Source organism: Stigmatopora nigra, chromosome 1 (assembly GCF_051989575.1).
Source record: "Stigmatopora nigra isolate UIUO_SnigA chromosome 1, RoL_Snig_1.1, whole genome shotgun sequence".
Lineage (NCBI taxonomy): Eukaryota > Metazoa > Chordata > Actinopteri > Syngnathiformes > Syngnathidae > Stigmatopora > Stigmatopora nigra.
In genome coordinates, this window is record NC_135508.1 from 10485992 (window position 1) to 10509939 (window position 23948).

The 23948-nt window shown below is 39.8% G+C and overlaps 1 protein-coding gene across 2 annotated transcripts; it reads left to right on the forward strand.

Annotated features, from left to right (window-relative positions):
- The first annotated feature begins 708 nt into the window (after positions 1–708).
- Positions 709–9787, forward strand: LOC144196461 (protein Wnt-5a-like). 2 transcript variants are annotated; one of them, XM_077716665.1, is made up of 6 exons: positions 709–1035; positions 1294–1474; positions 3141–3289; positions 5076–5323; positions 7200–7492; positions 7945–9787. In XM_077716665.1, the coding sequence occupies exons 3-6, from the start codon at positions 3153–3155 to the stop codon at positions 8401–8403; spliced, it is 1137 nt and encodes a 378-aa protein (XP_077572791.1). In that variant the 5' UTR covers positions 709–1035; positions 1294–1474; positions 3141–3152; the 3' UTR covers positions 8404–9787. The 2 variants fall into 2 exon arrangements, with proteins under 2 accessions (XP_077572791.1, XP_077572783.1); XM_077716657.1 differs by having other exon boundaries at positions 709–1474.
- Positions 9788–23948: the final 14161 nt, after the last annotated feature.

Below are 23948 nucleotides of genomic sequence, written 5' to 3' on the forward strand. Positions count from 1 at the left end.
TTTAGTTATACCTTAACTGTATAATAATAGCATGCCAAACCAAACTATCGCTATGTAAAATAAAGTTGCAAGTCAGTCTAGTGTTCAGTATAGTTTGCATTAAGGCATTAAAAACCCTCATTTCCCCTTGACTTTATTAAATAAGATTATTTGCTGCACATGATAAAGCTATCATTATTCATTTTAGGTGCTGTCTATTTTTTACGAAATGTCAATAGTCGCGGTCATCATGAGTTGTCGACATTAACAAAACACAAAATAACCTTTGACACCAGTCGTGAGGTTCACTGGATAATATTTGACGAGTAAGCCGGTGGATTTCTGTTGCATGTTTGTAGATCATGTAGCATAGAAAAATAATTACAGTATATAGGCTCTTGGAAAGGCCCCTGGGTGATGAGAGCAGCCTGTAAAAGCATACGATGCCATTGGACTGAGACGAAACTCGATCTGCAAAAGGGGAAAATCCTAGCTCTGCTCTGGAATGGATAAGGTAATAGCCTCAGGTGCTTTTAAAAGTTTATTTTAGGTAACAGAGAGGTTTGTTTTGTTACAGCCTGTCCCACCCTCGTCTCTCTTCGTTCTCAATTCAAATGAGTTCTTGCTTCTTCCAAGTGGTCGCCTGGGACAGTTTGCGCATGCGCCAATCCAGGGTAGTATTCATTGTGGGAGGAGCTTATGCGAGCAGGTGAGAGAAGAAGAAAAAACTCGAGTGGGAAGGACACATTTTCGAAACGCCGCTGCACTTGAGCACACGCACGCGGTGCAGGAGGACTTAAATCCTGGCTCCTTAAAAAACGATCCACTTTTTTGTTCGTTGAAAACGTTTTTTTAAACTTTTTTCTCCCCCGCCCTCTGGAACATAGTTTATATTTTGTATTTCTGGAAGACTTTTGTTTGGATCCTGTGGCGTAAGGCGGATCATTGCTTGACGCGTCTTTGATTTGAGGACTTGTCAGAGACGCTCTAGTGCAGAATGGGTGCAAAATTGACTATTCGCTCGTGGAATGGATCATTGCGTGGATCTTTTAGAAGGTAAAGATCTCCACGACCCAAGCGTGCGCGCGTGGCTGGAATTATTTTTTTAAATGGATGCCCTTCGATAACAATCTGCTAAAATCCTGTAAATTACTTAGAAGTGATTTAAAACTGAGCCTTCCTCCCGAAGTGACTTTTTTTGCAATAAGACTCTTTTTTTGGGGAGGAAATTGCTCAATTCCAATAATTAATTGGCGTGAAACTTCCATTAAACTGCGCTGCGCTCCATCTGAGTATTTTTTTTTTTTTGCGCAGGGAGCGCGTCAACTTCTATTTTTGTCTTGTGATTATTTTGGGGTTTCCAATCCTGAAGAACTATCAACTTTATCCCTAATTCAAACATCGAAGAAAGGAAACAAATTTTCCTCCAGGGCAACACAGGGATTATTGCTTTGACATCGTCTACGGCGTGTGGATTACATTTTCTAGCTCCCTGGTGAGTACAGCATCTTCAAATTGTTTTACTACAAATTGTGTGTAGAAACCATTTCGATATAATGGATTTTTTTTGCCATTGTGATAAAACTGTCTTTTGATTGTGAAATAACTTCAAATTAGATTCGATTTGTCATTTATTTGAAGGTTATCATTTGTCAATGCTGCCGTATATCAAATCATATTTCAGTACTTGGCTCCCTCTCCTGGTTTGAATATTGATAAGGGAATAGAAAATGATGTAAAATGTATTTCATCATATTACATCTATATCGCGTTTCTCTAAACATTTAATAGATTTTTCCATGTATTAAATGGACTATATAAAACTAAATGCATTTTGGCCCAAATATTCGTACATTTTCTTTGTTTATTTGATTTGTTATCTGTTGCCAAAGTTTGTTTTAATAAGAAAACCGCCTGATTTAGTATAATTGTTTTTGTATTTTTTTTTCCAGTAACTTTGTTACCAATATATGGTAGTTTTTGACGCTGACCCTGTAATTCTTCTCAAACGGAAGTGGGTTTATTTCTATGCCACTTTTAGCTCCACAAATGGGTGTGCGGGTTATCAGTCAACAGGTCAACGAGCAGGGCCACTTTTGTAGGGGTCAAATGTTTTCGAGGTGGGGTCACCGACTGAAGGGGCGCCTCCAATTTTATGCACTCCAGCCCCGGAATTTACCCAGCTTCAAATAGACTACAATAATATAAGATGAAAATGAGCTATTACAGTTTCGACCTCAAATGGAATAGTTTGTTTGGCTGAAAATATAATTGCGTGCACCTGTGGCGTCAGTGCGCCTTGATTTGACCTCGTTGTCTGGCTTCAAAATAAAGTTAAATAATGCACTTATTTTGAAATGTGATATTAAACCTTAACGCTACCCCAATCCCGTGTGTTTGCAGGGGGGCCTGCAATTGCGTTTGCGCGAGTCTAGTTCAGAAAATCATGTGCTCAAGTAGTGCAGTTTAGGGCCCAAAAGTATTGACTTTTAAAGTTGGCTCCATTTTGTGGTCAAAATTGTATTTACATTTTGAATTTTGTAAAAAAAATAAAATAAAAAAAATGTAAATGTGTCTTTATTGAAACTCAACTAATAGCTCGGCATCAGTGGACCTCCGCTGACGTGGCCCCCAAGGCCACTCAGCTTTCACCTTGCCGTTATGGCACATGCCGTCTTTTTTATGTATATTTATTTGTGACTTTAAGGATCTTTAAGTCATATAAATAGCATTTGCGTTTTAGATGTTTCACAATTTTATAAACATGTTTTGTCTCCGATTGAAATTTTAAGTAAGGCGTATAAATACCAGTTTTCTATCAAAACTTGCCCAAAAAAAATAAAACTGCACTTCTATTTATTCATGATGCATTAATCACAACGAGCACTCGTCTTCTGGGCATGCTTCTTTAGAGTAAATGTCAGGAATGCATCAGCTTGGGGTTTCGGGGCCATTGTCCTGCCTGGCTCTACATCCATCATCTGATTCACACTCAGCAGCTGTAAAAAGTCAGCTCACACGCATACTGTCCGACCTCAGCGCAGTATTTTGTGTATGCGTGTTTGCGCGTGCGTGTGTATGTGTTAAAAAAAAATCCTGAAACATGGCCAATTTACAGTGCGCTTGAGGATTGAGTGACAAACTGCTTTGTCATTTCTCAGATCGGCGTGGCGATGAAGCTGGGACTGGATTGTATGTGCCAGCCGGGCTTCTGGCCTCTGGGAAGCTTGTTGGACTCCAGACATTGCGTCTTTGCACTCACACTTCTCACACTCCTCATGCAGGTAGTGGTGGAAGCCAACTCGTGGTGGTACGTATAGTGGCGTATTTGCCCATCTGTGTTGTGTGTGTGTTGTTTGTGGCATTCATAGTTGTGTAGCCACTTCTGTGATATTTTTTTCCATTTGGTGATGGAAACATTTCGAATTGTTTTTATAAATCAACCTGGCTTCAGCCGTACTAACACAATCTACTGAAATTTGCACTTAAATCTTTCTTTAACCTTCCTCGTCACTTTTAATTTTCAACATTAATGAAAAGTGTTTGGAATATAGAAATGTAAAGTTACTCTGGTTACATGGGTCTTACTTCAAATGTCTGTATAGGTATCCCAAAAAATAAATGAATTCTTAAACGATTATCTCAATCATATCACAAAATTATTTACATATGGTAAAACCTGAACTTGTTTAATTGATGAATGGAAACAGGTACAAATCGAGGTTTATTTGTACCTACTGCCATTTTTAAAAAGATGATTTAATTGCTCATTTGTTGCCAGTGGCATAGATAGATATATTTTTATTAATAAGGTTTTCAGACAAATGGCCTCACTTCTCAAAGAACAACAAATGATCTTTTCCAGCAAGGAATCAACTCAATAAACTCCCTCAGAAAGGCAAATTATTTGTTCAGAGAATCCCCTGCTAAAAAAAAATTCAATACCTTTTATTGTGAGCTATTGCCTAATCACCGTTATACTCCAATGGAAATATTTCATCTAAATTTACTTCCATTAATCAAGGCCATCAATGCCGTCATGCATTATTCAACAAAAAAGGAATTAAATAGGTAATTTGTCAGTGCTGTACAGTTGTATATTGGATCACTTTCCAAGCTAAAAAAATTTTGCAGCCTTACCATGCGGTACAAGCTCCCATTGAGTTTCCTCTTTAAGAGAATGTCAGGGGTAAATGATTTAAGGGGGAAGCATGTCTGCGTAGTGTCTATGTAGACTATATTTTCCTGCTGCGTGTGTGTGTGTGTGTGCGCGCGTGTGTGTGTTCCGTTGCAGTTCCCCCAGTCGATCAAGTTACACGAGAGGCTAATTGTCTCTCTCGTGGGGCTCGGGGATGGGCTGCTTAGATTGTCCTGTGGCCTGGAACCAGATGCCCGGAGTAGTGCTGCGATTTCTTAATACCGCTTTTTAAATCATTATTTTGCAAGTTGTCCCGTAAAATGTGGCAAAACCGCTTGTATGAGAAAGTTGAGTGCTGTTTCGACTTAAAAGCTTATATCCCAAAAATATATAGCTGTAACAAAAAACGCGTTAAAATAAAATGGTGTGCTGGATTAGTTAAAACGTATCCAATGCTAGGGAGGTTATCTTCGTGAGGAAAACCTGCAAAAGGCAAATGTAGTTTTTTTTTTCTTCAAGCAAGCAAAACAAAGCTTTCCAAAAGCTGTAAAAGTAAGAAAACACTTAGCCACAGGACATTGGCTCTTAAGTTCAACTGCTCCCAGCCCAACTTCTTCAACATGTGAGAAGTCGAACATTTCTTTAAAACGTTTTCAACCCTCCCCAAAAAAGTATTAACTATTACTTATTGTTTCTTCTCATTTCCTTCTTTCCTACTGTGTGTACTTCTTTTCTGCCGACCACTTGCGTGCTTGGCCCTACGTATCACACAACTTTTCAATGCATGCCATTAAGATTTAATGGTGTTCTGAGTATTACACCACAAACTAAATTATGTTCCAAGTCTGACAAGCAGAAAACCAATCAGCTGTTGATTATTATATTTCTATATTTTTTGGCTAGCGATTACACCCGATTGAAAACACCTGCATTGTATTCCGCCCCGTACTTCATCCAGGTCTTTAGCCATGAACCAGCTGCTGATCCCAGAGGCCTACATCATTGGTGCCCAGCCTCTGTGCAGCCAGTTGGCAGGTCTCTCACAGGGCCAGAAGAAACTGTGCCAGCTTTACCAGGATCACATGCAGTACATCGGGGAAGGTGCGAAGACGGGAATCAGAGAATGCCAGTACCAGTTTAGACATCGGCGTTGGAACTGCAGCACGGTGGACAACTCTTCTGTCTTTGGACGGGTCATGCAAATAGGTACGTGAGATGGAGTATACAGACATTTTTGGAAACATACAGTATATACACATCCAGTGGCTGGCTTGGCTGCCGTTTTTTTTACTTTGTAACAAACCAGAAAATGAGGTTTTCACACTGATGGATGGTAGACTATGTTCAAAATCAAAGCATGTGTGTGTGTGTGTGTGTGTCTGTGTGTGTGTGTGTGTGTTTGACTTAAGCACAGTATGTTCTGATCTCATACAAACTAGCAGAACTTTACGAACCATGCTTGGAGAAAACCACTAAATATTGTCGTTGGACATATGCCTGCTTCTCAGGAAAGCAAAAAGTTGACGTCAAGTTTTATTGATTATAATCTACCAGATGGATCATAATAAATCTAGGCAATATGGTTATGATGTCAGCAGTGTTCCTCAGTTTAGTATTCGTGGTGGGATTTCTTATTAGTTGTTTGTGACAAGTCTTGGACTACAATGATCTGTGAATGAAGGCACTGAAATTGTGCACCGCAAGGACAATAATTAGTGTTATTTGCAACAGTTTATCCTTCCAGGGATACAATGCTTCTTTTATAGCGGATACTACATAGTTTATTTTGCTTGAAAATGCTGTCACAAGTCTGAAAAGTATGGATAATCCAAAGAAACTAGCTGCAGTTTACTGTCATGGAACTATGATGTCACAAATCTTACCCTGTCTTGAGATGAGAGTAACTGGAGTTAGGAAGTTTTCAAGAAAGGAGCCGTCATCGAGAATTTGAATTGTTTTGCTTTGACTTGCCAATGTGAACATGAGATACAATACCTGAGTGAATTCAACTCAGTTACCAGAATTTGAAATATAGAAGCTTAAGGCGTTTTTTTTTTTCTTTTCTGCTCACCCTTGAACAAAGGTATACTATATACTCTCTTATCAATCATCCCCAAGTGGAAATTTTCTGTAAATTGAACTCCAAGTAGCACTCAAGAAGTTTTGTTATACTATGTATGCCTTGCCCATTTTCATTGGGTGGTTCGAAGGCAGGGCAGAAGCAAAATAGAAGACACTTGAGTCTGTCAACAAGTCTGACAAGAGATGAATTTATAAAGTAAGGCATTTGGGTAATAAATCCACGCCTCCCGGATCCACTCCTTCTGGGAAATCTCAGCCGCCCAGATACTTTAGAACTCTCACTTTCGAACAGTTTTATTTCTGAGACCGCTCCTTTGTCGTTGTTGATGCCTTCCTTTTGACATTCAATGCAGGGTGCCTTTTTCCATTCACGTCTTGACAAATCTTTTCAGTTTTTTTTTTCATCCCCCTCCTCTCTTGTCCATCTGCTTTAGTCGTTAGAGAATGTGCTGCTTGGTGCTGAAGTTTACTGAGATGTGCATTTCCACTTTGCATCGGACGCAATGTACGTTTTTGTCAGCTGTTTGTTTAACGGGTTTTGTCCAGGTCGCTCCTCAGTTTTGTTCCTTGGCCACGATGGTGACTGCCAAAGTGCCGAGGTGTATTTTAAGTTGCTTTTTCTATAGGAAATAATGATGTAGGGTGGGGTTTAGTGGGCAAAACCCCCAGAATCTGTCATTCGTGACAATGTGAAAGAGACCTTGTGGTTTTCCATTTGAGGAAACGCTCAGCTCTTTGTGGGGGGAATTCTTTGTCACCGGAGGGCGCTGTGCACGGTCTGGCTCAAGCCCAGCAATAACAAGCCAAATTCCACTTTCAACATGTTTTGATGAAAACCCTGCTCTACTGATCAGGTGTTCTGTAATAAATCCCATTCCAGTGCCACTGAAAACATAGGTTAATGCGGATATAATCTAATCCGTTGGAAAATAATTCCATTACATGGAATCAATTGTTGCCACTGGTTTGCATGCTAAAATTATTATTTGTTTGTGCACAGGCAGTCGTGAGACCGCCTTCACCTATGCCATCAGCGCTGCAGGGGTTGTCAACGCAGTGAGCCGTGCCTGCAGAGAGGGGGAGCTGTCCAGCTGCGGGTGTAGCCGTGCCGCTCGACCCAAAGACCTGCCACGAGACTGGCTTTGGGGCGGTTGCGGAGATAACCTCAACTACGGCTACAGGTTCTCGAAGGAATTTGTGGACGCTCGTGAGAGGGAGAAGAGCTATCCCAAAGGCTCGCAAGACAGCGCACGGCTTATGATGAATCTTCATAATAACGAGGCTGGAAGAAGGGTACGTATGTGCACAGACACACATCCAATGCTTTTTTGCTTCTGAAACATCGCGGGCAATAACTCCACACACACACACCAGCATTTTGAATCCGTCTAAAAGCCCGAGCTGGAATTGAGACAAGCCAGGTCAATCACATTCAACAACTCAGTCTACCCTCCCCTGCGGGTCTTTAGATGTGAAGCGAAGATAGCATCGCTCTGTCAGTTCTGGGGTTTCGTTTTCCTCCGCAAATATCTTGAAACCACCTCAAAGCACACATGGAGCCAAGATATCTGTAGCCAGGCCATTCTTTCTCGACAACTGGACCGTGTTTTATTCTCCTTTTGGGTTATACACATGCTTCAGGGCAGATGTGTGGCTATAGCATATGTCATTCATGTAGTGGATGTCAAGGTTTAGTAACGTTCTCCATGAGTGCATTCACGGTTATTCTCCTTCTTTTCCACCAGACTGTGTCTGACCTTGCCCACGTATCCTGTAAGTGCCATGGGGTTTCTGGCTCATGTAGCCTCAAGACCTGCTGGCTGCAGTTGGCCGACTTCCGCAAGGTGGGTGACGCGCTGAAGGAAAAGTACGACAGCGCCGCAGCCATGAAGCTCAACTCGCGCGGAAAGCTGGTGCAAATGAACAACAAGTTCAATCCCCCGACAAGCCATGACCTGGTGTACATCGAGTCTAGTCCAGACTACTGCCTGGGGAACCAAAGTACCGGTTCCATGGGTACAGTAGGGCGTCTTTGCAACAAGACCTCAGAAGGCATGGATGGGTGCGAGCTGATGTGCTGCGGTCGCGGCTACGACCAGTTCAAGGCTCAGTTAGTGGAGCGCTGCCACTGCAAGTTCCACTGGTGCTGCTACGTCAAGTGCAAGCGCTGCACCAAAATCGTAGACCAATTTGTCTGCAAGTGAGACTAACCAAGAGTTGCAGACGATGGCGCTACATCTGTGTGAGCGAAGGAGTTCAAGACAAAGGAAGAGAGAAACTATATAAATTATATTTATAGAGTTAAACAATTATGCCAGCGCAAAAAGACTTGACCGCCCCACCCACAATAAAAAAAAATGTAAAAAAACTGCATTTTCAGGAAAGGAGAGTATCATGAAATATTTATTTTGAGATTTTTTTTTATTTTGGCCTAGCTAGTTTTTAACTCCCTACAAGTGCCCCTAAAAGGCTGAGAATACCAAACCAAACCCCTTCTCGACAACCCAATCAGTTCCAAAAATTGTTTCTTACGTGAGGTTCGTCTTATGGATAACAAAATTGAACTGCGCTTGCCATATTTCCGAGAAAAAGTAGCGTGTGATACTTGATGCAGAGTTGACTTCAAGGTTCTGCTTTGTTGTATGGCTGCATTGACAGGAGAATGCTTGTGTTGTATGGATGGATGTGTTTTCACGGGCCCGCTCCCAAACTAGCTCTCACGTCCCCGATTCCAACATCTTCACTCTCAACACGTGGAGCGTGAAGGGTCTTTTGGGTTGTATGAAGCTGTGGAGAAAAACGGGTTCAATCAGAGGACGGTTTGGGGGCCGAGCTATTTATTAAGCTCTCCCTGAAGCCTAAATGATCCGCAGGTGCTGCAGAGGCCCTCCACCATTATGCACTTTGATACAGAAGCTAAAACCTATCTATGTGTCTGTTGGGCTGTTTTATTTTTCTTTCTCTGCAGTGCATCAGTTAATATAGCATTATTATAGCCAACACTGTTTTCCATAGTCATTCAGATTATTCATTTACCATAGTCTACAATACATAACTTGGTTTGAATATATATGTGGGCAAATGTTTGATTACAATGGTGAAATAGTCCATGTTCTGTGTATATAGTATGTCTATTCAACTGATCAGTTACTGTATTTATTTTCCTTAATCAGATCCATTCTAGCAGCAAAACATCACTTCTTTTAGTTGGACACTCTATATGTGGATGTCACTTTTAAATATATCACTCGCTCCCACTACTCTTCACGCTTTTTGCAAAGGGAAATGCACCTTATTTGTCCACTCACACTTTTCCTCTCACCTCTGGTCGTATTTTCATATGTTTCACTAACCGGATGCTCCCGTTCCAAAGAGCCACATATTTTCAATACCACTCGTTAGGCCACTTGTGAAGCAAACTTTGTCCACCAGTCCAACTAAATTTATGTATATTTATACGCTTACTACTTCAATTTGAGGTTTGTTAAACTTCATGTGTAATAGCAAATATTTTGTTACTTTTTTTTTCAAATTGGCTCAATGCTCTACTTTGTTTCAATAAATATATAAAACCAGAATATTTACTCATATTATCTTTGGAAAGTTGTCCTTTTTTTGCCTTGGCACACATTATGACTGATTTAAAATGAGGAAACAGGAAATGATTTACAATCCTCATGTGAATTTTTATAGATCTAAAACAATGTTTATTTGAGCGTTTTTTTTTCTTAGTAATGGAAAATGTCTTTTAATCATGTTTTTTAAGCCTTTCCCTGCAAACTCCACACACATTGACTGACCTACCCGGTTTTGAACCAGGACTCCAGAACGGAGAAGCCGACGCGCTAACCACTCAACCGCCAGGCCGCCTTCTATGTATACTTGTGTGCTCAAAATAAACTTAATCAAATATTGACAGTCCAAACTTTATGATAGAATTGCTGTGCAAAGAGGGAAGATTTGATGGAGAAACATTAATGTCTTACTTATGTTTATTTTACAAAACGTTCAATAATCTGCTGACAGTGGGTCAGTAAACGCAACCATTAATCATGGTAATATTATAACACGGGGATTTTGGGGAGCAGGTTTAAAAAGGTTTCCTGGGCCTGGTCAAATTGCAAGAGGTTAAAAGAAAAGGAGAGAAGGCCAGGTAACCAGAAACAAGGGGTTACACTAACTGGCAAAGTGGAGCCACACAAAATGTGGGTAAATGAAAGTGGCTAAAGTAGTACTTGATATTGTATTATTGGTGAAGACATGAGCTTTGTCTCAATTCAGGGGCAGAACACTTCGTAGGCAGCTCCCCATGTTTTAGAAGAAGGGTACTGCACTACGCTGCCAATGGAGCAGGACGCTCATTGGTTACCAAATTAGACACTCTAACCTTCGATGTATTACCTGGGGCAGTGGTGGCAAAGTCCGGACCTCAAGAGCCCATATCCAGTCTGTTTTCTATACCTCCCTCTGCCAACACACTTGAATCAAATAATCGGGATTAGTATGAAGCTTGATCATTTGATTCAGGTGTGGTAGAGGAAGGAAATATGGAAAACAGACTGGATCTCTTGGGGTCTGGACTTGCATAATTTTCCACCTACGCAAGATAGAATCACGACAATAAACAAACGAACAAACTATGGAGAATAATCTTTTACAGTTTATGCTCCAGCTGTTTTATGCGATTCACTGAATTGCATTGGTGCACTGTGCCCAATATAAAGCCTAATAACCTTCACTGTGTCCATACAGGTCAGACCAGACAGGTATCAAATTGAATAGAAGCTTAGGAAAATGCCCAACGAAAAGAAATATCCTTCACGCTTTACAACAGTTTGTCAACATTTCCAATTGTGTGTATCCAGCTCTAACGGCAAACGTTCCTTGCAGTGCTTCAAACCAGCATGTTGCTTGTAATATCACAACAAACTCCAGGTGTGCAGTGAGCTGATGGTGGACGAAACCTGACCCTCGCAGGTGCCCAGGTACCCACTATGTTCAACTTCACGGTTTTTGCTTTCAAAATGTTTCTGTGAAAATGTGCACGGCTGTGAAAATATTTTTGTGGCTACTCTCTGCAGAACAACACTTTCTTTTGCAGATTGTGGTCACGGGGCAAAAGATTTGGCCATTGTACACATAATTTGACTCCACCGCAACTGTACGCACACATTTCACAGAACAAGTTACAAGTTCTAATTTGGAACTTGGCACAGGGCAGTTTATCTAAAGAGGCCTACAATTTGTATATAGTATTGTATTTTTAATTGCGCTTTAAGCTTCAAGTTTCCATTCAAATACGTATACCAAAAGTCAATTCCTTTTAAATATCATCCAATTTTTGTTATTCGATTTAAGGTTGCCATGTCTTAATATCAAACCCATGTCGGTGACCATTTTTACACCTTACTAAAATCTCAAAGCAGAACACCTGGTTAAAACACTTGCAGTTCAAGTTAATCCATGCAAACTCCACATAAAAGGTAAAAAGTGAGACATTGAAATTCAGCTAACGTTTTGAAGACTGAATCCGTGACGAGTTGTGTTTTCTTAAAACCAAGGCTACATGCCTTGGCTGACCACTGCTTTTCAAGATGGCAAAACTCTTTGACCAGTCTTCATGCAAGGGTAAACAGTGAAAGGGGAACAAATTGATGAGGTGCATTCACACCACAATTTTCCTATCTGAAATATGAAACTTTGGAAACTCATGAAACTATTTTTTTTCAAACTGGTCATATAATAGCAGGGTGAATTCCTAGGCCCATATGAGTCTTCTTACTTTCAGCTTATGTTGCCACGTTAAATCACAGCTACATTGTGCACAGCAAAGTGTCATTGGCCAGAGCCACGGCTTGCCATAAAAACACACACATTTCCTATTGATCTGGGCACTTTTTGCTGGAGAAGTGAATCCATGAGCTGTCAGGTTGAACAGCTCTGGCAAAGCTCAGCCTTTCAGGCCAAAGCTGGGTTGCTCCATTCCAAGGTTCTTACTGTAAAAGTTGCATGGCTACAATCGGGCCAAAATGAGTGTGCCCCGCATTGCTCCATTTAGAACTATTTGGGATTGTGGTTGTGTGTTTTAAAGGGCCGCCACACTGTGACGTTGCAAATGGTCTGGATTGGATCAGAAAAACGGCCTGGTGCCACACAGCTGCCAGCTTTTGCTGACCTCGCTGCCAGTTCTATCCCAGTGCCCCCGCCACCCCCCTCTGAAAACCACTTGCACCACAAGTTGTTTCAACAGGGCACAACACCAGACGAAAATAGAAAGGGTAGACAAAGAGGTCGCAGTGTCTCAATGTGCTGTGACTGAGACTTTTGTCGTTTTAGGGTTAGGGTTAGAGTTAGAGTTAGGGTAAGGGTAAGAGTTAGGGTGTGTTTAAATAAAAAATGGTTAGGGTTAGGGTGTGTTTAAATACAAAATGGTTAGGGTTAGGGTGTGTTTAAATACAAAATGGTTAGCGTTACGGTGTGTTTAAATACAAAATGGTTAGCGTTAGGGTGTGTTTAAATACAAAATGGTTAGGTTTAGGGTTAGGGTAAGGGTTAGGGTGTGTTTAAATACAAAATGGTTAGGGTTAGGGGTTAGGGTGTGTTTAAATACAAAAATGGTTAAGGTTAGGGGTTAGGGTTAGGGTGTGTTTAAATACAAAATGGTTAGGGTGTGTTTAAATACAAAATGGTTAGGGTTAGGGTGTTTAAATACAAAATGGTTAGGGTTAGGGTGTTTAAATACAAAATGGTTAGGGTTAGGGTGTTTAAATACAAAATGGTTAGGGTTAGGGTGTTTAAATACAAAATGGTTAGGGTTAGGGTGTTTAAATACAAAATGGTTAGGGTTAGGGTGTTTAAATACAAAATTGTTAGGGTTAGGGTAAGGGATAGGGTTAGGGTTTAGTAATAGTATTTGCTTCAATCACTGTTCTCGTCTTTGCAAATGTTCGCCAGAACTCTGTTAATCCTATTCTATGTCAGAATGTTTATTCCCAGACCCCCATTACTCTCTGATAGACACAAATGTTAGCGTGTGCACATGTCAGTGAAAACTACAAAGCTGAATAAATGATATTGTATGAGGTAATTGCAAAGTGAAAATGGCAATGTGCAGAATAGCCTCTCAGTGTGCGTGGGTGTGTGCGTGGGTGTGTGAGTGCACAATGAAATAGCAGAGTGTTGCAGCTCATCTCACATTATTGCTCACAGATGTGCAAAGTAATCACATTTATAGGGGATGATTCCAATCTGTTATTGCATATTAAATGTCTGGTCGGTCGTTTTGTCAAGTGACATTTTTCTTTGCCATAATTGAATTTACAGAATTTGGATGACCAAGGTAAACATTCACAGTTGCATGTCCTCAACTTTTGGACACATGATCTTTTCTTCTCTTACAGTAGAATAGACACAAGACATTCACTTTTGTAATATGTATTTAACAACGCCACAACTCAGAACAGCTTTGAACATATTTACAATTAAACAGGTTTCCCTTTGATATGGCAGAGTTCCAGTTGCTGACCTCACATGAATTGAATTTGGATTTTACATTAAAATCCTTATTTCAAAATGGTAAAACGATTAATCAACACCTTTTGACAGGTCCTTTTGTACTGTGGAAATTTTAGACATCATCTGGACTTTAATCAATACGGATCTTCATTGTAAAAATCACTTTAACTTGCGAGCAAACCATGACACCAAGAGGCGGCTGTTGCTTTCTATAAAATTTCAAATTACATGAACAGTGTCATTCCACTAATTGTAGGATCTTTTTTTTCTTTACAGAGAGGAAACAGTAGAGGAAGAAAAAGGACAGTGATTGATGATCTTTGGTTTTCTCAGATGAAGTCAGTACTCACATTAATGAAGCATAGCATTGGAGTGTTGAGGTTTGGTGGGAGCTTGGTGAGCTTGGCTTCTGGGACCAGTCAATCAGCAGCAAGTAAGCCGCTACTCACTTTTAACATGTTAGAACCATTAGATGACAACAATGACAAGAACAACTACCTGGATTTCTGTGTAGATCATTTAAACAACCATTGGGATTTGTTGGGCAATTTGAGTGCATTGTTAATCAATACTAAGTCAAGTAAAAGAAAGCAGTACATGAAATTCCATCCAAGACTCTCATAGCCAATGGAATATCAAGCATATATTTTGACATCTGTATCGTAATATTTGATCATTAGATAAAACCCCAAACACAATATATTGGATATGACAAATGTGGGTAAATGTAATGGGTTTTGAACCTTGTATGTTTTTTTTCCAAAGTGGTTAGAACTTTAGAAGAAACATGAGCTATTGATATAAACTAATAATGAAAAAAAATAGCTACATCATGAACCTGAGTAATGATGAACCCCTCCTCTGTTTCTCCACATTAGCTGTGTTGAAAGCAAACAGTCAATTGACATCATAGCGGTGTAGTCATGAAGTTGTGGAACGGAGAGCTATGTCATTGCCAATGTTATTATTAAGGATTTCCGTTCATCCGAAGAGGTCACACAGCAAGCATTTGGACACAGACAAGAAGACACATTTGCTCTTGTTTGAGAAAAAGAAGAAAAAAAGAAAGAAACCACAGGATATTTTCCCATTTCTTTTTCGTAAAAGTCTTTTTCCCACACGAATGACACTGGCAAGTCAACACCACCATTAAAAACGTGAAAAAGGTGTTTAGGCAGGGCTGGGGCATTTGTGGTTAATGAATACAACACTGGGAATGGAAAAAATGATGTGGATTTACACATAATCTCTCACTAGATCGGATTAATGTTTCCTATTTTACTTCCAGGTGGGGATTTACCAGCTTTACTTTGATAACTGACATTTAAAAAAAATCTTTTTTTTAGAATTAAACATAATAATAATAATCTTTGATTTGGAAATGTTATGGTTGATTGGACTTTTAAGTTCTGAGGACAAAAAAAAAAGATGAGGAAAAAGTTGTTCAGACAAACAAAGAACAAAGTCCTATTCTGGTGATCTACTTTCCTTCCCAAACAATATCAAGTCCAGGAAATGGTGAGCCAAAAAGTATGTTTCCGATTAAATACACCCTTCATATGTCCACTCACATTAAAACATGACCAACAACAGTCAATCAACACAGGTTTGTTGGATGTTGCTATTAGTTAACCACAATTGTTTGCGGTGCGGTGGACATTGCACAATCTAAAGTTCAAATCAGTGCTACGGCGTTCAGGGAACAATTTTCAGCACACCACTGCCTGCAGCTACATGATGTGAGTGGGACTTTTTCCCCTTACAGCTGGCACAGAATTCAAAACAAGACATAATTCAGCACTCCGTTGCCATGTTTTGCTTTTCTCCAATGTAATCAAATTGCAGGTGCTGTAAAATGCAATAATTCACTCTTCAACATGAGGAATACTTAAAAAAATTACAGCTTACTACGTGGAACAATAAAAATGAGTATTTACTGCTTTGCTAATTAGGGATACAACTGTAAAGGCTCGTAATGAAACAATTAAGCAACTCCAATCAATCACAAGTTATTTTCATTTCGCTAGTAATACAGATATATAGAGATTTGAAATGGGCTTCTAAGACCACACTTGTTGATGTTTATATTGTGCATCTTTGTGTTTGTGTGTGTGTGTGTGTGACCGGCTCAAAGTGGCTGAATGATTGTTCGCGGATCTGCTTATTGTACTGCTGCACTGAGGAGCCGGCCAACCTTCCGCTGCCATTTTGGTATCTAATTCACATGAAAGCTGATGGACGTTTGTTGGAAGATGGCCCAGCATCTTGACAGACTGGTGGAGAGCCTGATGCTCCATGTCTCTGGCTCCAGGCCTACAGGCTTACAGGCCCGAGGCAAGAGCTTGACAGGACCCAGCTATAAAGACCTGATGAATGTGTTCTGGCACAAACGCGTTTGCGTGTGTGGGTGTATGTGTAAGTGTGTACGTACCCATGAACTACTTTGAGAGCCTGTAAAGATTTAATATATTGTAACGTCAGAGAAAAATTGTCATGGACCACGTCTTAACTTATCTTTGAATTATAGAGAACAATAACATTGATGATAAGAATAATAATACTCCTTCTACTAACATAATGATTATGATGGCAAGTGAATGAAAATAGCAGATATCTTGATTTAAAAAAAAATAGTACAAAATAAGTAAAGATAGTCTGTTGATGCTACGATTCTTAAAAATGCATCATGGCCTTAGGTAGCTTTGGTCTTGTGTTTGTCGCAGATTTCGCATCTTGTTCAAAGGAAAGCAATTTGACAGGTAAGAGCCATTATTTCTTTAAAAATATTCATCTTTTACATTATTTGATCTTGATTTTTACATTATCCTATTTATGATGTTCAATGGCTTTGGCTCCTCTTTTACTCCTCAGAAGCAGACCAGTAAAACCATTCACCCATCCTTGCAACAGCTTCAGCACAAGCGTCAAACATGAAGCAGAATGGCACAAATAGCTCACTGTCTGCAGCGCACTCTCCCCAATGTCTGCAAACGACCTTAGAGGAAGTTTTTAGAGAGTGTAGAGCATTTTTGGGTCTAAGCCATCTACCTAACATCGGATTGTATTTCATTGCGCTGTACCTACTGAGGGAAACGATTCTAAAAATGTGAGCGATGGGACAAAGTGCTGAGTAGTCCTGGAAAATGTGACATGAACAAAAAACTGAAGCACTTGTATGCGTGTGAGCTTGAATTTAATAGACGTTCTTGTTATAGATGCATGAGTGGTTGAACCACACATGGATTTATGTGAAAGCACATTGAAGAGTTTGTTGGATTAAGATATTGAAGCTCGCAAGAGTCTAAAGATGCAGGTGTTTTCAGTCAGACCGTGGTTTCCTAGTCCTTACCCAAAGGGTTTCATGAGACTGATGGTCCTTTTACACTTTTTACCTCAGCAGCGCAGCTCCAGAGAGATTAAACTACAGCAAGTCACAGAGGCCTTTTAACCATTCAAATACAGGCTTTTTCATTTCTGCAAAAAGTTACGTTAATGCTGTAGTATTTACAGTATCCCCATGGATGCCATAAAGTCACAGCGCCATCAAATGCTTCCTGCCTTGCTGTAAAGTTCAGAAAACATAACACACTTGTAGCAATAATTCAACCACAGTGCATGCCTTCAACCATAGATAATTTTGAGCAAAGAGAAGAAAACATTGTTACAGACATGGGAGGAGGACGTGGTTATCCTGTACACTTGTAATGTATGGCTTTTCAGCATAGCAGTTGGCTTTGAGACAACACAAATGGCTCTGCTACATGGACAGGCATTTACACCCACAACCACAAGTGTGCAGCATGTAGGCGGGAACGCCTCACATGGACAGAGACCGATGTGAGACGATGGGTCTGTCAAGCAAGAAGTACCCCTTTTTTTATTCCAGAAAGGGCCACAGTGGGTGTGGGTTTTCATTCCAACCTGTAAGAGGAAACCTTTCAACCTATCTGGTGTCCTAGACGTGCAATCAAACAAAAACTTGCACCCACAAAGGCCCCCTAGGACCTCTGATCTACATGGATAAAAGATAGCTTTCCTTCAGAAAGAAACCAACAGTGGTGTGCCGTCAGGGCCTTCAAGGCCTTCTCTGCTGGCCTAAGAAATATCTGAATCATACATTATATTGTGTCCAACAATACTTATGAAATAATTCCAAATTGTCTGTTAGCTTTCTTGCTGGTTGCACTGCTTCCTGATGTGTGTTTTCATATTGAAGCATTTCACCAATCACAGTTCAGCCATTATTTGTTGCCAGGGTCAGAAATCTGCCTCAAGGCCTTCATAATCAGTTCTGCAGGTTCTGCTGCATTAAACAAGTGTCGATAAGACTTGCTTTAACCAATCAGAATTTGATTTTGTGACATCAAGCCCTTCTCGCAGGCGTAGGGATACGTCATTGCCTTTTTGCAGGCGTATATATTTGTAGTCAAGACTTTTCCAATAATGACAAAGTTACTAGCCTGCCATGTGGGTTCAAATCTCAGTTGGTAATCATTTTTCCCTTAAATTCAAGTAACCGTGTGTAGTCAAGACTTTCCAATAATAATAAAGTCAAATGTGGCCAATTTGTGGCGTAAAGGTTAGTTTACCTGACTGCCATGTAGGAGGCTGGGGTTCGAATCCTAATTGGGAAACATTTTCCCTTAGTTGTTCCTATATATTTGTAGTCAAGACCTTCCGATAATGACAAAGCTACGTGTGGCCAATTTGTGGTATAGTGGTTCAGGCATGGAAAACATGTTTGTGGTGTGGGGGACTGGATTTGGATACCCCTGGTGTAAAGAATGTAACACTGTATTAAACCAATTAATGTCATACAAATACCCCAAAATGAACATGACTATATCATGAATGTGTTTTTGTCTGCAGAGGTTGAGGTGAAATGGGTCTTCAACAGTTTTCTATATTCTTAGTCTTCTCTTTGTGGGTGGGTGATGCACATTTATAACCATGGGTGTTTAACTTCAAAAGGAATTTAAATTGGATTTCCTTTATTTCCTATGGACTAGCCCTAACCACTAATTGCCCGAGGTAAACCTAAATCCTAATTAAACCCTTCAAAAAGGCTCTGTGTCAAGATTTATAGTTGACAAATGATCATTTTGTCAGATTCATACGTGAACGGTGTGGTGAATATCTATTATATACTATGCTTGCGTTTGCAATCTCCGTCTCCATTTCTGGCTCCCCATTGTGGGCTTTCTTACCTTCTTATTATGTTTTTCTATTCGTAAAAAACAGTGGTATTTTCCTCAGCCAGCATTGACAAATTCAACCTTTAGATCACACACCTCATTAATAATAACTTCTCCAATACGCATATATGAATCTCAATTTCTCTTCAGGGACCCACAGACATCCAACCACAGGCTGAGGACGGAAACTAAAAAAAATATGCTATGACTTTCAACCTTGGCAAACTCACGTCTAATAGACTACGTTATAATTTTAATTATAACCTAACCTTCAAGTGGCGAGCTACAAGTGCTATACAGATGAGAACCCCAATTAACTGGCTCCACCAGCCTCACGCCAGACTATGGATTTCCAAAAATCAAATGGCATCATACCTTCGCTGCAAAGCATATACGTCAGTGGCCAACGTAAGCCTGCTGTGATGTCATGTCCCTTAATCGCTGCCGCCAGTTATGCTGAAAGAGTACAGGGAAGAATCACATGTCCGTCCACTGTACATATGAAGGTGTAACGTACTAATGAGCACGTACAGCACACAGGAGCGTATTGTCTTCAAACGAATGTGTATGTGCCGCTCGCGCAGGCAGACTAACGTGAGGGAGAGCAGGACAGTGCACAGGCCTTTGGTCGACCTCAACAGAGAGCCTTTGGAACACCCAGCAATCGAAAAAGTAAAGACCGCTGTAAGAGTGGAAAGATAGGGGAATAAAGGGGACAACTCAGTGTAGAAACGTTACACTGTATAAATTATTTTGAAGTCTGGTTTTGTGGTCTCACTCTTAGCCTGCAAGCCCAATAAGATGAACAAGCATCAACCCTTACACCAATATGTGGAGACAATTCAGTGTTCAACCAGTCTAACATGCATGTTTTGGAATGTGAGAGGAAACCAGAGTACCCAAATAAAACCCATGGTGGCACGGAAAGAACATGCAAACTCGACACAGGAAGGTCGGAACTCACTAGGGATTGAACCCTTGATCTAATATATATTAGTATGTGTACAAAGTGGTAAATACTTTTAAAAGGCCCTGTCAGTTTGATTAAGATTTGGCTAGTGTAGTGTTGTCTGCATGCCAACATAAGACACATCCATACATACACGCATGCTAATGTGCCAAAATATTTAGTCCTGTCCACACTGACCTCATACAGGCTTGGCTGCGGCAGCTCTCCAACTGAGGTATAAAGATACAAATCAAACATGGCAGATGAACATGAACCCACACACAGCAATGCATGCACAAATGGACTTTTATAAAAGCATAACATCACCACACTAAGGCTAGAAAGAACATACAACAAAAACAACCCTCCCATCCATCATCATCATCATATGCTGGCATTTCTATCAGGAATGTAGATCCACTTTCTGATTTCATATAACTAAACTATGGCATGAAATTTAAAAAAAAAAGTGTAAATGATACGAGAGAAATATAAATTTCTTGAAGGTAGCCAGAAGAAAAACTAGGGTCGCAAGTTTACGGTGATTTTTCTCCGAGAAATGATGCATTGAGGACGGACAAACGGCTAAGTTTGACACTCTCTCCATTGCAGCCCTGAAGTCCCAACCTAGCTTTTACTTCTTCCATTGCTATTCTATTTAGCCACTTCCTGTTTGAAGGGGCCAATGTGTTTCACCACTCCAACTATTGTTCTGCTTACTCACCAAAGCAGACTTTTGGATTTGACAAGCATACAGTACATTACCACTACAAAGAGTGCGTGGGATATATTAATGTTTAAAAGTCTCTCTTTGCTTGTTTCTAGAAAATCAGAGGGGAGCGCCAAAAATATTCCTGGTTTATTTTACTAATGTCTGACCGATGAAAACAAGAGTTATTGTGAACTAAGAATGTCATACTTTCACTGTTCTCTTCTTGTTCTGGGGATGACAAGATTCCATCAGTTGTGTTTTGTGTTTTTTTTTTCTGTCACTTTGTCCTTACGTATTTTTGGGGGATCAATTACTAATTAGATTCCAGTCTAAAGTTCAGTTTTGAACCAGATCTTTCTATTCATTCATTTGTTTGTGTGAGTCGATCATTACATAAATTTTGTCAAGTTTTAAGATGATTGACATAGAGGTTCGAACCGCGTTTTGAATCACGATTCGTTTCACCAGTGCATTCTCTTTCTAGTTTTAGTAAACCCTATTTTGTCCTACGTTGTTATTACAACATTATTTTACGGCTTTTTAGTCTTATCTGTCACATGTACAAGTATAACTAGGTATCGTAAAGCATCAAATCCATAAATTAAGAAAACCTTCCACAAGCGTTTTTCCCAGTTAAGTTAACGACTCTCTGAATGGTATCGTCAAACCTTAGCAGAAATCCCCTGGCAGTTAGAAAAACCCTGCAAGACTGCATTGGTTCTCTCTGGGATTTTTCAACTGTGTGTGTGTGTGTGTGTTTCTGCTCATTATTGCGACTTCAGCTAGAAAGTGTGATGGATGTGGCCAAAGCAAAAAGGATTAGCTAAAAGAGGACAGAGAAGAAAGGATCTGTCAAAGATGCTTAGAGGCCAACGGATAAAAGCCAAATCTCCCATGTCAACAAAAAATGCATTGCATGACAATTATGCCGCGTTATGCACAATCCACACAACATGGAATGTGTAATAGACGTCAGTGAGTCTTTTCCAAAGACATGATGCCATAAACTTTCTTTTTTTCTGAATAGAAAGAGGTTCATGTCACAAGAGATTTCTTTCCCGAGTAAATATGGAGACAGTGAGGCTTTTCAAGTCACCAAGTGGAATGTCGACAGTATCGCTTTTGTGTTTTCCCATCTTGCCTTTACCAATCCATGTTGTGGCCACCGAGCCTGTGTGTGGTCCTGCTGTGGTTAAGCTACTCTGAATCATTTCCATTTAAACACACTATATATGTAGCCCTAAATCAGTCTTGCACAAAGTACCTGAAACCCATACTTGAGTCAAGGTACATCTATCTGAAAACAACTTGTGGAATGCTACTTGCCTGTTTCTATAGTAGCAGGTGAATAATAGTTAAAAACAATTTTGCCACATTGATAGGGTTTAAGATGGAAGTTGCTGTTTCTGATACTGCATACAACATATCCAGCAGCTGATAATGACAACTATAAAGTAGTAAATAAACAATATCAACATTTCAAACAAACACAAAAGGAATTAAAAATAAAAGAAACAAGACCCTCTTAATAAACTTACTTTCCATATTTCAGTTGCCTCTTCTAATGTAACATCATTTTGAGTAACAAAGTACACTTAATGTCCAATACATGAACAATTTTACTTAGCACATTCTACAAGTCAAATTTAACTTCTACCCAGAAATACTCAAGGATCACTTTACACAATATTAGTATTACAAAATTACTTACCCACTCGCTGCTTGTTGTGACCTGAATAGTTGGACGTATGTAATCATACAAAACATGCCAGATCAACAATGACTAACAAGTGAAAATAAAATATACATATAAATGTTTTCTTTTTAAAAATGAACGATGGCAGGTAGTACCTCAACAAAAGGACAGGTCAGTCAAGGAAATGTTCTCAAGATAAGTAAACTTTTTTTTAAAAATTTATTTGTTTTTGATAACTGCACAGAAACTTTGTGAGTGATTACTTTTCCTCTGAGCCACTTCCGACCACAAACAACAGTGTGCCGTACATCAGGAATGTGGTTGCTAAACCATAAAATACATTAAGCAATTTTTGTTCTAGCTTTTGATAGACATTTTCTGGGTGTGGCTGTCTTGGCCACAGAATTATGGGGCGAGACAGTCTTGTCAAGATAAACATATAGTACACATTATGCCACGGTGCACATGGAGGCAGCGCAGCAATGCTGCGCTAGTTCTGACAGTAGGCTGTTTTTATTACTTTGTTGTTTTTCCTTGCAGTTGTATTTTGCATTTGAAACAAAGTTTTAACTACTCATGGAGTGTCCAAATTTACACGGACATTTTCCAAGAAGCCTGGGGTTAAGATGTGTTTAAGAAGTATTCAGCCTGCTTCTATAGTCCAATCTAAATTGTTTTCATGTCAATCATTAACATATTAAAAAGAGGCCTATGTGTAATGAAAACAAATGTAATTGTGTCACATTAAGTGCTTCGAAAAAAGACCTCAACACAGGGACGTAACTGAGGATGTGGAAGGAGTGCTCTAACAAAAACTTTAATAACTAATTCAGGAGGGGTGTAAATAAAGTAACAAGGACTTATAATTAAATAACCAAACCAAACCTGACATGGAAGACATGGAGAAACAAGGAACTTGAAACATGGAGCGGCAACATAGCGTAACGCAGACAAAGCAGGGTAAAGCAGACGATAGACTGACAAACACAGAGTGCTTAAATACTCAGACAGGGGTTGATTACAAAATACACACACCTGATCAAACGAAGGAGAGGAAACTATTAGGGACACAATAGGCGAAATGTATACAATAATCACACGGACATCACACACAAGGGGAACGAACACACATCTACCCGAAAACCCCAACTAAACCTAACAAATTGTTGATTTTACAAATCTTAATTCCATCGATTTCTAAAAAAGAACTTCAAGTTACGTTCAATATAAGTAAAAACTTAAATAATGTTCAAACTGTATTTAATTAAAAACGTTACAAAGAAAGGATATTTGCGTTTCAAACTGATGAATTTAATTATTTTAAGCAATCAGGGCACAGAAGCACAGGCTTTTTTGCTGGGACCAGGGTCAATTAAAATGGGTTGTCTACTTCAGTGGTTCTTTCACCTGACTTTAGTACGGGTACTGTGGGATCGATTCCCACTCGGTGTGATTGTGAGAGTGAATGTTTCTCGATCTCTATATGTTCCCCAAGAATGACTGGCGACCAGTCCAGGGTGTAGTCCGCCTTTGGTCCAAACTCTGCAGGATACGCTGCAACACCTCGCGACCCTGACAAGGATACGTTGTGTTGAAAACTTATGAATTTATCACTCACACAATCTGGGGATAGTAGCAGTACTGTAGCTGTGGCAGAATCTCCAGGGAGACGATTACGTTCC

What these genes read in the sequence shown, in the direction of transcription:
- LOC144196461 (XM_077716657.1), top strand. Translation starts at nt 3,153, where the DNA reads ATGAAGCTGGGACTGGATTGTATGTGCCAGCCGGGCTTCTGGCCTCTG. An exon ending in GTGGAAGCCAACTCGTGGTG is followed by an intron (nt 3,290 to 5,075) that starts GTACGTATAGTG and finishes TACTTCATCCAG; the next exon opens with GTCTTTAGCCATGAACCAGC. An exon ending in TGGACGGGTCATGCAAATAG is followed by an intron (nt 5,324 to 7,199) that starts GTACGTGAGATG and finishes GTTTGTGCACAG; the next exon opens with GCAGTCGTGAGACCGCCTTC.